This window comes from Phyllobates terribilis, unplaced genomic scaffold (assembly GCF_046119375.1).
Source record: "Phyllobates terribilis strain yellow unplaced genomic scaffold, ASM4611937v1 Scaffold_143__1_contigs__length_4665640, whole genome shotgun sequence".
Classification (NCBI taxonomy): Eukaryota; Metazoa; Chordata; class Amphibia; order Anura; family Dendrobatidae; genus Phyllobates; species Phyllobates terribilis.
In genome coordinates this window covers 3,896,806-3,914,887 of record NW_027362903.1, presented here as the reverse complement: position 1 = coordinate 3,914,887, position 18,082 = coordinate 3,896,806, and the positions used below count along the sequence as shown (strand labels likewise).

At 39.3% G+C, this 18,082-nt stretch overlaps 1 protein-coding gene across 8 annotated transcripts in view; it reads right to left on the bottom strand.

Annotated features, from left to right (window-relative positions):
• LOC141206900 (inter-alpha-trypsin inhibitor heavy chain H3-like) overlaps window positions 1-18,082 on the bottom strand; it is a 395,905-nt gene that overhangs the window by 23,769 nt on the left and 354,054 nt on the right. For 7 of the 8 annotated variants that reach the window (XM_073664275.1, XM_073664276.1, XM_073664270.1 and 4 more), the window contains one exon: window positions 13,580-13,725. In XM_073664275.1, coding sequence (XP_073520376.1) covers window positions 13,580-13,725 — 146 coding nt within the window. Of the gene's footprint in view, window positions 1-13,529; window positions 13,726-18,082 lie in introns of all 8 variants that reach the window. The other variant, XM_073664277.1, reaches the window with a different exon arrangement.

The window sequence follows — 18,082 nt, the reverse complement described above, 5'->3', positions numbered from 1 at the left end:
TATTATATAGAGTAATTACACACAGAGGGATCTATTATATAGAGGCATTACACACAGAGGGATCTATTATATAGAGTCATTACACACAGAGGGATCTATTATATAGAGTCATTACACACAGAGTGATCTATTATATAGTCATTACACACAGAGGGATCTGTTATATAGAGTCATTACACACAGAGGGATCTATTATATAGAGTCATTCCACACAGAGGGATCTATTATATAGAGTCATTACACACAGAGGGGTCTATTATATAGAGTCATTACACACAGAGGGATCTATTATATAGAGTCGTTACACACAGAGGGATCTATTATATAGAGTCATTACACACAGAGGGGTCTATTATATAGAGTCATTACACACAGAGGGATCTATTATATAGAGTCATTACACACAGAGGGATCTATTATATAGAGTCATTACACGCAGAGCGATCTATTATATAGAGTCATTACACACAGAGGGGTCTATTATATAGAGTCATTACACACAGAGGGATCTATTATATAGAGTCATTACACACAGAGGGATCTATTATATAGAGTCATTACACGCAGAGGGATCTATTATATAGAGTCATTACACGCAGAGGGATCTATTATATAGAGTCATTACACACAGAGGGATCTATTATATAGAGTCATTACACACAGAGGGATCTATTATATAGAGTCATTACACACAGAGGGATCTATTATATAGAGTCATTACACACAGAGGGATCTATTATATAGAGTCATTACACACAGAGGGATCTATTATATAGAGTCATTACACACAGAGTGATCTATTATATAGAGTCATTACACACAGAGGGATCTATTATATAGAGTCATTACACACAGAGGGATCTATTATATAGAGTCATTACACACAGAGGGATCTATTATATAGAGTCATTACACGCATAGGGATCTATTATATAGAGTCATTACACGCAGAGGGATCTATTATATAGAGTCATTACACACAGAGGGATCTATTATATAGAGTCATTACACGCAGAGGGATCTATTATATAGAGTGATTACACGCAGAGGGATCTATTATATAGAGTCATTACACGCAGAGGGATCTATTATATAGAGTCATTACACACAGAGGGATCTATTATATAGAGTCATTACACACAGAGGGATCTATTATATAGAGTCATTACACACAGAGGGATCTATTATATAGAGTCATTACACACAGAGGGATCTATTATATAGAGTCATTACACACAGAGGGATCTATTATATAGTCATTACACGCAGAGTGATCTATTATAGAGAGTCATTACACGCAGAGTGATCTATTATAGAGAGTCATTACACGCAGAGGGATCTATTATAGAGAGTCATTACACGCAGAGGGATCTATTATATAGAGTCATTACACGCAGAGGGATCTATTATATAGAGTCATTACACACAGAGGGATCTATTATATAGAGTCATTACACACAGAGGGATCTATTATATAGAGTCATTACACACAGAGGGATCTATTATATAGAGTCATTACACACAGAGGGATCTGTTATATAGAGTCATTACACAGAGGGATCTGTTATATAGAGTCATTACACACAGAGGGATCTATTATATAGAGTCATTACACACAGAGTGATCTATTATAGAGAGTCATTACACACAGAGTGATCTATTATAGAGAGTCATTACACGCAGAGGGATCTATTATATAGAGTCATTACACACAGAGCGATCTATTATATAGAGTCATTACACGCAGAGGGATCTATTATATAGAGTCATTACACGCAGAGTGATCTATTATATAGAGTCATTACACGCAGAGGGATCTATTATATAGAGCCATTACACACAGAGGGATCTATTATATAGAGTCATTACACACAGAGGGATCTATTATATAGAGGCATTACACACAGAGGGATCTATTATATGGAGTCATTACACACAGAGGGATCTATTATATAGAGTCATTACACACAGAGTGATCTATTATATAGAGTCATTACACACAGAGGGATCTGTTATATAGAGTCATTACACACAGAGTGATCTATTATATAGTCATTACACACAGAGGGATCTGTTATATAGAGTCATTACACACAGAGGGATCTATTATATAGAGTCATTCCACACAGAGGGATCTATTATATAGAGTCATTACACACAGAGGGGTCTATTATATAGAGTCATTACACACAGAGGGATCTATTATATAGAGTCGTTACACACAGAGGGATCTATTATATAGAGTCATTACACACAGAGGGGTCTATTATATAGAGTCATTACACACAGAGGGATCTATTATATAGAGTCATTACACACAGAGGGATCTATTATATAGAGTCATTACACGCAGAGCGATCTATTATATAGAGTCATTACACACAGAGGGGTCTATTATATAGAGTCATTACACACAGAGGGATCTATTATATAGAGTCATTACACACAGAGGGATCTATTATATAGAGTCATTACACGCAGAGGGATCTATTATATAGAGTCATTACACGCAGAGGGATCTATTATATAGAGTCATTACACACAGAGGGATCTATTATATAGAGTCATTACACACAGAGGGATCAATTATATAGAGTCATTACACACAGAGGGATCTATTATATAGAGTCATTACACACAGAGGGATCTATTATATAGAGTCATTACACACAGAGGGATCTATTATATAGAGTCATTACACACAGAGTGATCTATTATATAGAGTCATTACACACAGAGGGATCTATTATATAGAGTCATTACACACAGAGGGATCTATTATATAGAGTCATTACACACAGAGGGATCTATTATATAGAGTCATTACACGCATAGGGATCTATTATATAGAGTCATTACACGCAGAGGGATCTATTATATAGAGTCATTACACGCAGAGGGATCTATTATATAGAGTCATTACACGCAGAGGGATCTATTATATAGAGTGATTACACGCAGAGGGATCTATTATATAGAGTCATTACACGCAGAGGGATCTATTATATAGAGTCATTACACACAGAGGGATCTATTATATAGAGTCTTTACACACAGAGGGATCTATTATATAGAGTCATTACACACAGAGGGATCTATTATATAGAGTCATTACACACAGAGGGATCTATTATATAGAGTCATTACACACAGAGGGATCTATTATATAGTCATTACACGCAGAGTGATCTATTATAGAGAGTCATTACACGCAGAGTGATCTGTTATATAGAGTCATTACACAGAGGGATCTGTTATATAGAGTCATTACACACAGAGGGATCTATTATATAGAGTCATTACACACAGAGTGATCTATTATAGAGAGTCATTACACACAGAGTGATCTATTATAGAGAGTCATTACACGCAGAGGGATCTATTATATAGAGTCATTACACACAGAGCGATCTATTATATAGAGTCATTACACGCAGAGGGATCTATTATATAGAGTCATTACACGCAGAGTGATCTATTATATAGAGTCATTACACGCAGAGGGATCTATTATATAGAGCCATTACACACAGAGGGATCTATTATATAGAGTCATTACACACAGAGGGATCTATTATATAGAGGCATTACACACAGAGGGATCTATTATATGGAGTCATTACACACAGAGGGATCTATTATATAGAGTCATTACACACAGAGTGATCTATTATATAGAGTCATTACACACAGAGGGATCTGTTATATAGAGTCATTACACACAGAGTGATCTATTATATAGTCATTACACACAGAGGGATCTGTTATATAGAGTCATTACACACAGAGGGATCTATTATATAGAGTCATTCCACACAGAGGGATCTATTATATAGAGTCATTACACACAGAGGGGTCTATTATATAGAGTCATTACACACAGAGGGATCTATTATATAGAGTCGTTACACACAGAGGGATCTATTATATAGAGTCATTACACACAGAGGGGTCTATTATATAGAGTCATTACACACAGAGGGATCTATTATATAGAGTCATTACACACAGAGGGATCTATTATATAGAGTCATTACACGCAGAGCGATCTATTATATAGAGTCATTACACACAGAGGGGTCTATTATATAGAGTCATTACACACAGAGGGATCTATTATATAGAGTCATTACACAGAGGGATCTATTATATAGAGTCATTACACGCAGAGGGATCTATTATATAGAGTCATTACACGCAGAGGGATCTATTATATAGAGTCATTACACACAGAGGGATCTATTATATAGAGTCATTACACACAGAGGGATCTATTATATAGAGTCATTACACACAGAGGGATCTATTATATAGAGTCATTACACACAGAGGGATCTATTATATAGAGTCATTACACACAGAGGGATCTATTATATAGAGTCATTACACACAGAGTGATCTATTATATAGAGTCATTACACACAGAGGGATCTATTATATAGAGTCATTACACACAGAGGGATCTATTATATAGAGTCATTACACACAGAGGGATCTATTATATAGAGTCATTACACGCATAGGGATCTATTATATAGAGTCATTACACGCAGAGGGATCTATTATATAGAGTCATTACACGCAGAGGGATCTATTATATAGAGTCATTACACGCAGAGGGATCTATTATATAGAGTGATTACACGCAGAGGGATCTATTATATAGAGTCATTACACGCAGAGGGATCTATTATATAGAGTCATTACACACAGAGGGATCTATTATATAGAGTCTTTACACACAGAGGGATCTATTATATAGAGTCATTACACACAGAGGGATCTATTATATAGAGTCATTACACACAGAGGGATCTATTATATAGAGTCATTACACACAGAGGGATCTATTATATAGTCATTACACGCAGAGTGATCTATTATAGAGAGTCATTACACGCAGAGTGATCTATTATAGAGAGTCATTACACGCAGAGGGATCTATTATAGAGAGTCATTACACGCAGAGGGATCTATTATATAGAGTCATTACACGCAGAGGGATCTATTATATAGAGTCATTACACACAGAGGGATCTATTATATAGAGTCATTACACACAGAGGGATCTATTATATAGAGTCATTACACACAGAGGGATCTATTATATAGAGTCATTACACACAGAGGGATCTGTTATATAGAGTCATTACACAGAGGGATCTGTTATATAGAGTCATTACACACAGAGGGATCTATTATATAGAGTCATTACACACAGAGTGATCTATTATAGAGAGTCATTACACACAGAGTGATCTATTATAGAGAGTCATTACACGCAGAGGGATCTATTATATAGAGTCATTACACACAGAGCGATCTATTATATAGAGTCATTACACGCAGAGGGATCTATTATATAGAGTCATTACACGCAGAGTGATCTATTATATAGAGTCATTACACGCAGAGGGATCTATTATATAGAGCCATTACACACAGAGGGATCTATTATATAGAGTCATTACACACAGAGGGATCTATTATATAGAGGCATTACACACAGAGGGATCTATTATATAGAGTCATTACACACAGAGGGATCTATTATATAGAGTCATTACACACAGAGTGATCTATTATATAGAGTCATTACACACAGAGGGATCTGTTATATAGAGTCATTACACACAGAGGGATCTATTATATAGAGTCATTCCACACAGAGGGATCTATTATATAGAGTCATTACACACAGAGGGGTCTATTATATAGAGTCATTACACACAGAGGGATCTATTATATAGAGTCGTTACACACAGAGGGATCTATTATATAGAGTCATTACACACAGAGGGGTCTATTATATAGAGTCATTACACACAGAGGGATCTATTATATAGAGTCATTACACATAGAGGGATCTATTATATAGAGTCATTACACGCAGAGCGATCTATTATATAGAGTCATTACACACAGAGGGGTCTATTATATAGAGTCATTACACACAGAGGGATCTATTATATAGAGTCATTACACACAGAGGGATCTATTATATAGAGTCATTACACGCAGAGGGATCTATTATATAGAGTCATTACACACAGGGATCTATTATATAGAGTCATTACACGCAGAGGGATCTATTATATAGAGTCATTACACACAGAGGGATCTATTATATAGAGTCATTACACACAGAGGGATCTATTATATAGAGTCATTACACACAGAGGGATCTATTATATAGAGTCATTACACACAGAGGGATCTATTATATAGAGTCATTACACACAGAGTGATCTATTATATAGAGTCATTACACACAGAGGGGTCTATTATATAGAGTCATTACACACAGAGGGATCTATTATATAGAGTCATTACACACAGAGGGATCTATTATATAGAGTCATTACACGCATAGGGATCTATTATATAGAGTCATTACACGCAGAGGGATCTATTATATAGAGTCATTACACGCAGAGGGATCTATTATATAGAGTCATTACACGCAGAGGGATCTATTATATAGAGTGATTACACGCAGAGGGATCTATTATATAGAGTCATTACACGCAGAGGGATCTATTATATAGAGTCATTACACGCAGAGGGATCTATTATATAGAGTCATTACACACAGAGGGATCTATTATATAGAGTCATTACACACAGAGGGATCTATTATATAGAGTCATTACACACAGAGGGATCTATTATATAGAGTCATTACACACACAGCAATCTATTATATAGAGTCATTACACACAGAGGGATCTATTATATAGAGTCATTACACACAGATGCATCTATTATATAGAGTCATTACACGCAGAGGGATCTATTATATAGAGTCATTACACGCAGAAAGATCTATTATATAGAGTCATTACACACAGAGGGATCTATTATATAGAGTCATTACACACAGAGGGATCTATTATATAGAGTCATTACACACAGAGGGATCTATTATATAGAGTCATTACACACAGAGTGATCTATTATATAGATTCATTACACACAGAGGGATCTATTATATAGAGTCATTACACACAGAGGGATCTATTATATAGAGTCATTACACACAGAGGGATCTATTATATAGAGTCATTACACACAGAGTGATCTATTATATAGATTCATTACACACAGAGGGATCTATTATATAGATTCATTACACACAGAGGGATCTATTATATAGAGTCATTACAAGCAGAGGGATGTATTATATAGAGTCATTACACGCAGAGGGATCTATTATATAGAGTCATTACACGCAGACTGATCTATTATATAGAGTCATTACACGCAGAGGGATCTATTATATAGAGTCATTACACGCAGAGGGATCTATTATATAGAGTCATTACACGCAGAGGGATCTATTATATAGAGTCATTACACACAGAGGGATCTATTATATAGAGTCATTACACACAGAGGGATCTATTATATAGAGTCATTACACACAGAGGGATCTATTATATGGAGTCATTACACACAGAACGATCTATTATATAGAGTCATTACACACAGAGGGATCTATTATATAGATCATTACACACAGAGCGATCTATTATATAAAGTCATTACACGAGGAGGGATCTATTATATAGAGTCATTACACACAGAAGGATCTATTATATAGAGTCATTACACAGAGAGGGATCTATTATATATAGTCATTACACACAGAGGGATTTATTATATTAAGTCATTACACACAGAGCGATCTATTATATAGAGTCATTACACGAGGAGGGATCTATTATATAGAGTCATTACACACAGAAGGATCTATTATATAGAGTCATTACACAGAGAGGGATCTATTATATATAGTCATTACACACAGAGGGATTTATTATATTAAGTCATTACACACAGAGCGATCTATTATATAGAGTCATTACACGAGGAGGGATCTATTATATAGAGTCATTACACACAGAAGGATCTATTATATAGAGTCATTACACACAGAGGGATCTATTATATATAGTCATTACACACAGAGGGATCTATTATATTAAGTCATTACACACAGAGCGATCTATTATATAGAGTCATTACACACAGAGGGATCTATTATATAGAGTCATTACACGCAGAGGGATCTATTATATAGAGTCATTACACGCAGAGGGATCTATTATATAGAGTCATTACACGCAGAGGGATCTATTATATAGAGTCATTACACGCAGAGTGATCTATTATATAGAGTCATTACACACAGAGGGATCTATTATATAGAGTCATTACACACAGAGGGATCTATTATATAGAGTCATTACACACAGTGGGATCTATTATATAGAGTCATTACACACAGAGGGATCTATTATATAGAGTCATTGCACACAGAGGGATCTATTATATAGAGTCATTACACACAGAGGGATCTATTACATTGAGTCATTACACACAGAGCGATCTATTATATAGAGTCATTACACACAGAGGGATCTATTATATAGAGTCATTACACACAGATGGATCTATTATATACAGTCATTACACGCAGAGCGATCTATTATATAGAGTCATTACACGCAGAGCGATCTATTAGATAAAGTCATTACACGCAGAGGGATCTATTATATAGAGTCATTACACGCAGAGGGATCTATTATATAGAGTCATTACACACAGAGTGATCTATTATATAGAGTCATTACACACAGAGGGATCTATTATATAGAGTCATTACACACACAGCAATCTATTATATAGAGTCATTACACACAGAGGGATCTATTATATAGAGTCATTACACACAGATGCATCTATTATATAGAGTCATTACACGCAGAGGGATCTATTATATAGAGTCATTACACGCAGAAAGATCTATTATATAGAGTCATTACACACAGAGGGATCTATTATATAGAGTCATTACACACAGAGGGATCTATTATATAGAGTCATTACACACAGAGGGATCTATTATATAGAGTCATTACACACAGAGTGATCTATTATATAGATTCATTACACACAGAGGGATCTATTATATAGAGTCATTACACACAGAGGGATCTATTATATAGAGTCATTACACACAGAGGGATCTATTATATAGAGTCATTACACACAGAGTGATCTATTATATAGATTCATTACACACAGAGGGATCTATTATATAGATTCATTACACACAGAGGGATCTATTATATAGAGTCATTACAAGCAGAGGGATGTATTATATAGAGTCATTACACGCAGAGGGATCTATTATATAGAGTCATTACACGCAGACTGATCTATTATATAGAGTGATTACACGCAGAGGGATCTATTATATAGAGTCATTACACGCAGAGGGATCTATTATATAGAGTCATTACACGCAGAGGGATCTATTATATAGAGTCATTACACACAGAGGGATCTATTATATAGAGTCATTACACACAGAGGGATCTATTATAGAGAGTCATTACACACAGAGGGATCTATTATATGGAGTCATTACACACAGAACGATCTATTATATAGAGTCATTACACACAGAGGGATCTATTATATAGATCATTACACACAGAGCGATCTATTATATAGAGTCATTACACGAGGAGGGATCTATTATATAGAGTCATTACACACAGAAGGATCTATTATATAGAGTCATTACACACAGAGGGATCTATTATATATAGTCATTACACACAGAGGGATTTATTATATTAAGTCATTACACACAGAGCGATCTATTATATAGAGTCATTACACGAGGAGGGATCTATTATATAGAGTCATTACACACAGAAGGATCTATTATATAGAGTCATTACACACAGAGGGATCTATTATATATAGTCATTACACACAGAGGGATCTATTATATTAAGTCATTACACACAGAGCGATCTATTATATAGAGTCATTACACACAGAGGGATCTATTATATAGAGTCATTACACACAGAGGGATCTATTTCATGTGTTTATTTCTGTTAATGTTTATGATTATGGCTTACAGTCAATGAGAACACAAACGTCATTATCTCAGTAAATTAGAATACTTTATAACAGCTTGAAAAATGTTTATAAAATCCGTAATGTCTGTTCAGTAAATGCCTCAATACTTGGTCGGGCTCCTTGTGCATCAATTCCTGCATCAATGCGGCAATGTGGCATGGAGGCGATCAGCCTGTGGCATGGAGGGATCAGCCTGTGGCATGGAGGGATCAGCCTGTGGCATGGAGGGATCAGCCTGTGGCATGGAGGGATCATCCTGTGGCATGGAGGCGATCAGCCTGTGGCATGGAGGGATCAGCCTGTGGCATGGAGGGATCAGCCTGTGGCATGGAGGCGATCAGCCTGTGGCCTGGAGGGATCAGCCTGTGGCCTGGAGGGATCAGCCTGTGGCATGGAGGGATCAGCCTGTAGCATGGAGGGATCAGCCTGTGGCATGGAGGTGATCAGCCTGTGGCACTGCTGAGGGGTTATGGAAGCCCAGGTGGCTCTGATAGCAGCCTTCAGCTCGTCTGCATTGTTGGGTCTGGGGTCTCATCTTCCTCTTGACAATACCCCATAGATTCTCTATAATAGATTCTCTATGGGGTTAAGGTCAGGCGAGTTTGCTGCCAATCAAGCACAGTGATACTGTTGTGTGTAAACCAGGTATTGGTACTTTTGGCCGTGTGGACAGGGGCCAAGTCCTGCTGGAGAATGACATTTCCATCTCCATAAAGCTTGTGGGCACAGGGAAGCATGAAGTGCTGTACAATGTCCTGGTAGACGGCTGCGCTGACTTTGGCCTTGATAAAACACAGTGGACCTCCACCAGCAGATGACATGGCCCCCAAACCATCACTGATTGTGGAGACTTCACACTAGACCTCCAGCAGCTTGGATTGTGACCTCTCCACTCTTCCTCCAGACTCTGGGACCTTGTGGAGTGTGTCAGTGACTGCCTTCTGGACATCTGTCAAGTCAACAGTCTTCCCCATGATTGTGGAGCCTACTGAAACAGACTAAGGGACCTTTTTAAACGCTTAGGAAGCCTTTGCAGGTGTTTTATGTTAATTATTCTAATTTACTGAGATAATGACTTTTGTGTTTTCATTGGCTGTAAGCCATAATCATCAACATTAACAGAAATAAACACGTGAAATAGATCACTCTGTGTGTAATGACTCTATATAATAGATCCCTCTGTGTGTAATGACTCTATAATAGATCACTCTGTGTGTAATGACTCTATATAATAGATCCCTCTGTGTGTAATGACTCTATAATAGATCACTCTGTGTGTAATGACTCCATATAATAGATCCCTCTGTGTGTAATGACTCTATATAATAGATCACTCTGTGTGTAATGACTCTATATAATTGATCCCTCTGTGTGTAATGGCTCTATATAATAGATCCCTCTGTGTGTAATGACTCTGTATAATAGATCCCTCTGTGTGTAATGACTCTATATAATAGATCCCTCTGTGTGTAATGACTCTATATAATAGATCTCTCTGTGTGTAATGACTCTATATAATAGATCCCTCTGTGTGTAATGACTCCATATAATAGATCCCTCTGTGTGTAATGACTCTATTTAATAGATCCCTCTGTGTGTAATGACTCCATATAATAGATCCCTCTGTGTGTAATGACTCTATATAATAGATCCCTCTGTGTGTAATGACTCTATATAATAGATCCCTCTGTGTGTAATGACTCTATATAATAGATCCCTCTGTGTAATGACTCTATATAATAGATCCCTCTGCGTGTAATGACTCTATATAATAGATCCCTCTGTGTGTAATGACTCTATATAATAGATCCCTCTGTGTGTAATGACTCTATATAATAAATCCCTCTGTGTGTAATGACTCTTGTGTTTTCATTGGCTGTAAGCCATAATCATCAACATTAACAGAAATAAACACGTGAAATAGATCACTCTGTGTGTAATGACTCTATATAATAGATCCCTCTGTGTGTAATGACTCTATAATAGATCACTCTGTGTGTAATGACTCTATATAATAGATCCCTCTGTGTGTAATGACTCTATAATAGATCACTCTGTGTGTAATGACTCCATATAATAGATCCCTCTGTGTGTAATGACTCTATATAATAGATCACTCTGTGTGTAATGACTCTATATAATTGATCCCTCTGTGTGTAATGGCTCTATATAATAGATCCCTCTGTGTGTAATGACTCTGTATAATAGATCCCTCTGTGTGTAATGACTCTATATAATAGATCCCTCTGTGTGTAATGACTCTATATAATAGATCGCTCTGTGTGTAATGAATCTATATAATAGATCCCTCTGTGTGTAATGACTCTATATAATAGATCCCTCTGCGTGTAATGACTCTATATAATAGATCCCTCTGTGTGTAATGACTCTATATAATAGATCCCTCTGTGTGTAATGACTCTATATAATAGATCACTCTGTGTGTAATGACTCTATATAATAGATCCCTCTGCGTGTAATGACTATATAATAGATCCCTCTGCGTGTAATGACTCTATATAATAGACCCCTCTGTGTGTAATGACTCTATATAATAGATCCCTCTGCGTGTAATGACTCTATATAATAGATCCCTCTGTGTGTAATGACTCTATATAATAGATCCCTCTGCGTGTAATGACTCTATATAATAGATCGCTCTGTGTGTAATTACTCTATATAATAGATCGCTCTGTGTGTAATGACTCTATATAATAGATCCCTCTGTGTGTAATGACTCTATATAATAGATCCCTCTGCGTGTAATGACTCTATATAATAGATCGCTCTGTGTGTAATGACTCTATATAATAGATTCCTCGGTGTGTAATGACTCTATATAATAGATCCCTCTGTGTGTAATGACTCTATATAATAGATCCCTCTGCGTGTAATGACTCTATATAATAGATCGCTCTGTGTGTAATGACTCTATATAATAGATTGCTCTGTGTGTAATGACTCTATATAATAGATCCCTCTGTGTGTAATGACTCTACATAATAGATCCCTCTGTGTAATGACTCTATATAATAGATCCCTCTGTGTGTAATGACTCTATATAATAGATCCCTCTGCGTGTAATGACTCTATATAATAGATCACTCTGTGTGTAATGACTATATAATAGATCCCTCTGCGTGTAATGACTCTATATAATAGATCCCTCTGCGTGTAATGACTCTATATAATAGATCACTCTGTGTGTAATGACTATATAATAGATCCCTCTGTGTGTAATGACTCTATATAATAGATCCCTCTGTGTGTAATGACTCTATATAATAGATCCCTCTGTGTGTAATGTCTCTATATAATAGATCCCTCTGTGTGTAATGACTCTATATAATAGATCCCTCTGTGTGTAATGTCTCTATATAATAGATCCCTCTGTGTGTAATGACTCTATATAATAGATCCCTCTGCGTGTAATGACTCTATATAATAGATCCCTCTGTGTGTAATGACTCTATATAATAGATCCCTCTGCGTGTAATGACTCTATATAATATAGGAGCTTCACTTTTTTTATTGAAGAACTGAAATAAATTAACTTTTTGATGATATTGTAATTTTGTGAGACGCACCTGTATGTGGCCCCCGAGGGTGAGTGCACGGCAAAGCGGCTGACACATACTGACGAGGCCGATGGTGGAGTTGGAGTCTGCGCCCCGGCTCTGCACGTGAAGCTTCAGAAGATCCAAGGGTTTCACCAGAGAAATAAAGAGCTTCAACCCCGGCTCCAGAGATACAACTAATTTATCTCCTTCTTTCCTTGGAAACCTAAATAGAAATAAAATCGTCAGAAAATGATAAATGTGATCACGAGACATTACTGACCGCGCGATCTGTAGATGCACAGTATACTGTTATCTATAGGTCTCCTATCTGTATATATATATATATATATATATATATATATATATATATATATATATACTATCTGTCTATATATATATATATATACAGTACAGACCAAAAGTTTGGACACACCTTCTCATTTAAAGATTTTTCTGTATTATCATGACTATGAAAATTGTACATTCACACTGAAGGCATCAAAACTATGAATTACCACATGTGGAATTATATACTTAACAAAAAAGTGTGAAACAGCTGAAAATATGTCTTATATTCTAGGTTCTTCAAAGTAGCCACCTTTTGCTTTGATGACTGCTTTGCACACTCTTGGCATTCTCTTGATGAGCTTCAAGAGGTAGTCACCGGAAATGGTCTTCACTTCACAGGTGTGCCCTGTCAGGTTTAATAAGTGGGATTTCTTGCCTTATGAATGGGGTTGGGACTATCAGTTGTGTTGTGCGGAAGTCTGGTGGATACACAGCTGATAGTCCTACTGAATAGAGTGTTAGAATTTGTATTATGGCAAGAAAAAAGCAGCTAAGTAAAGAAAAACGAGTGTCCATCATTACTTTAAGAAATGAAGGTCAGTCAGTCTGAAAAATTGGGAAAACTTTGAAATTGTCCCCAAGTGCAGTTGCAAAAACCATCAAGCGCTACAAAGAAACTGGCTCACATGAGGACCGCCCCAGGAAAGGAAGACCAAGAGTCACCTCTGCTTCTGAGGATAAGCTTATCCGAGTCACCAGCCTCAGAAATCGCAGGTTAACAGCAGCTCAGATTAGAGACCAGGTCAATGCCACACAGAGTTCTAGCAGAAGACACATCTCTACAACAACTGCTAAGAGGAGACTTTGTGCAGCAGGCCTTCATGGTAAAATAGCTGCTAGGAAACCACTGCTAAGGACAGGCAACAAGCAGAAGAGACTTGTTTGGGCTAAAGAACACAAGGAATGGACATTAGACCAGTGGAAATCTGTGCTTTGGTCTGATGAGTCCAAATTTGAGATCTTTGGTTCCAACCACCGTGTCTTTGTGCGACGCAGAAAAGGTGAACGGATGGACTCTACATGCCTGGTTCCCACCGTGAAGCATGGGGGAGGAGGTGTGATGGTGTGGGGGGGCTTTGCTGGTGACACTGTTCGGGATTTATTCAAAATTGAAGGCATACTGAACCAGCATGGCGACCACAGCATCTTGCAGCGGCATGCTATTCCATCCGGTTTGCGTTTAGTTGGACCATCATTTATTTTTCAACAGGACAATGACCCCAAACACCTCCAGGCTGTGTAAGGGCTATTTGACCAAGGAGGAGAGTGATGGGGGGCTACGCCAGATGACCTGGCCTCCACAGTCACCAGACCTGAACCCAATCGAGATGGTTTGGGGTGAGCTGGACCGCAGAGTGAAGGCAAAAGGGCCAACAAGTGCTAAGCATCTCTGGGAACTCCTTCAAGATTGTTGGAAGACCATTTCCGGTGACTACCTCTTGAAGCTCATCAAGAGAATGCCAAGAGTGTGCAAAGCAGTCATCAAAGCAAAAGGTGGCTACTTTGAAGACGCTAGAATATAAGACATATTTTCAGTTGTTTCACACTTTTTTGTTCAGTATATAATTCCACATGTGGTAATTTATAGTTTTGATTAGTGTTGAGCCACCCCCGTAGTGTTCGAGTTCGGTTCGGTTCGTCGAACACCCGTGTGTTCGCCGAACTGTTCGTCGAACTGTTCGTCGAACACTTTCGAACACCGTTAAAACCAATGGCAGGCAAACAAAAACACATAGAAACACATAGAAAACACCTTCAAAGGTGTCCAAAAGCTGACAAACTGCTCAGAAGACATAACTAACACATGGAAAAGTGACAAGTACATATAGTCATGCGAAAATAAAAGAGGTGGAGGAGTAAAAGGAGGGGGAGACACAGATATAGGCATGTCATGCCCTTCTAAAATCCAAAAAGTGAGAAGCCGAGACGGCCAGTCCGCTCCTGCCCGTGCCACCTCCGTGTCGCCGGGTTTGTGCCAGAGCCGCGGTGAACCCTGACGGCCAGCCCCCCTCTCCCAATACTGGTGCCTGTCCGCTGGTGGGTCGAGCGAGCCCCCCTGTGGTGGAGGCAGCTCTAAGCTTTTTAATTTAAATTGTCCCTCTAATTTGAATGAATACACTTTAAATCCATTTACAAGGATCTATTGGAGGGCAAGTCTCATGCCAGCAGCCGCGGTAATTCCAGCTCCAGTAGCGTCCACTAAAGCTGCTGCAGTTAAAAAGCTTTTATAAGGATAGAGCTCGGCTGTCCACCGCAAGGCATCCTACTGCCAGTCCCAGCCCCTATGCCTTGGGGTGCCTCCTGATGCTCTTCACTAAGTATCCCATGGTCCCGAAGCATTTCCTTTGAAAAAATTAAGTGTCTAAACTACAGGTGGTGCAGCTTGCTTAACAGCCGGGATAATCCGCTTACTAGCAGACACTGCTACTAGGCACAAAGTATTTCCTGGGCTAGATGCAGTTAAAAATTTGTAAGTAGATACTCTCGTTGGATGCTGAGAAAGCATTCCATAGAGTCTCCTGGCACGCCATATATGATTCTCTTAAAAAGCTTGGGGTAGGGGTCTAGGGGACCCTTTTATAGCCAAAATCACGGCCCTGTATCGCAATACGTCACCTAGGCTGAAGATAAATGGAACTGTAGCACCCTGAGGGCTCGGTTGCTAAAGACGTATTGCACCTCACCCAGAGGTGTGATATCTCACTCTCAGATAAGGATGGAGTGTGGATCAGGACCCGACACCTGCATGCATTACACCACATTGCCGTGGGGCAGGGCGACCAATATGCCCCTGAGATGGGCACGACAGTCCCTGTCCCTGGCTGGAGTGGGGGGAGGGAACACTGAGGAAGGGGAACCCTGTAGTGCAGGAGCAGGGAGGAAGCAGTTCCTGGGTGCATTGAGAAGGGAGTATAAAAGGTGGGCACCATCTTAGTTCAGTGCAGAGAAGTCTGAGCAGAAGTGGCAGGGAGCAGGGGCTCTGCATGAGCTCTGCTCCGGAGGCGGGCCTAGTAACAGAGGCCCAGGCCTGGAAGAGGGAGAAGGAAGGAAGAGGAGCGGAGAAGGCTCCAGGAACGAGGAATGAAGGGATCCCAGGGGTGCGGACGGGCGAGTCGCCACCGCACGCCTGAATCCACCTGCGTGGAGGGGTCAGGCCAAAGGGGGAGACCGGTCCCCGAACTAGTGGAGGCAGGAAACGACCCTCAGCTAGAAACCGGAGGCTCTGACATTTTATGTGGCGCAGCCCCTCGCTACACCCGCTAGGAAGGCACCACATAGGGTCAGGGAAACTGGCGCCAAGTTTACCAAGAGGAGGCCCGAGGCAGCCGGACAGAAGTGTTGGTAAGAAAGGCCAGACAAAGGACACACAAAGGGGGTCCTGTGAAGTGCTCCAAAGTTATCTGGGAGTTGTCTGAGCCCCTCACCTGGTGAGCACAGTACGACGTGGGCAGCCGTTACCTGCAGACGTGGTCTGGATAATAAGAACTGTGAGTAAAGGCCCTGAACTGCATCACTGACTCCGTGTCGTTACTGCTGCTGCCCTGCACCATCACCCCCATCCTCCGCATACACTGCCCTGAGGCTATACTCCTCCCGTGGGGAGTTATGCTACGCTCTGCTGCACCCACAACACCAGCGTCAGTGGTCTGCCCTGTAGCGGCGGTTCACTCTGACCGCAATCCACGGGTGGCGTAGTCGGACATTTAAACATGAATACCACATAAATAGTTCCGCCACTGGTTTGACTGCCCTGAGCCACGGAACTGGGTCGCCGCCACGAAGACTACAACCACCAGCATCCACCAAAAAGGGTCCGGCTCCGGGTGTCCCAAGGCCCAGGGGGTGCGTCAGAACATTTTCATCACCTTTCACAATCACCAATGGGACAAGGCAGGGATGTCCTCTGTCCCCTCTCTTATACATCCTAGTGACGGAGCACCTGCTCTCATCAATTCGCCATAACCCCAATATTAGGTGGATTGAGGTGGGAGGCACCGAGTACAAGTGCTCTCTATTTGCTGATGATGTCCTAGTATATATCACTCAATCACATATATCCATCCCTGCTGTTATGGCTGAAATAGATCACTTTGTTACATGGTAAAATTTTAAAATCAATGCAGCGAAGTCTGAGGCCCTCGATGTCTCCCTCCCCAAATCCATATAGGATTCCATCCAGTCCAACTTTCCCTTTGCCTGGCCCTCACAGGGTATCAAATACTTAGGAATTC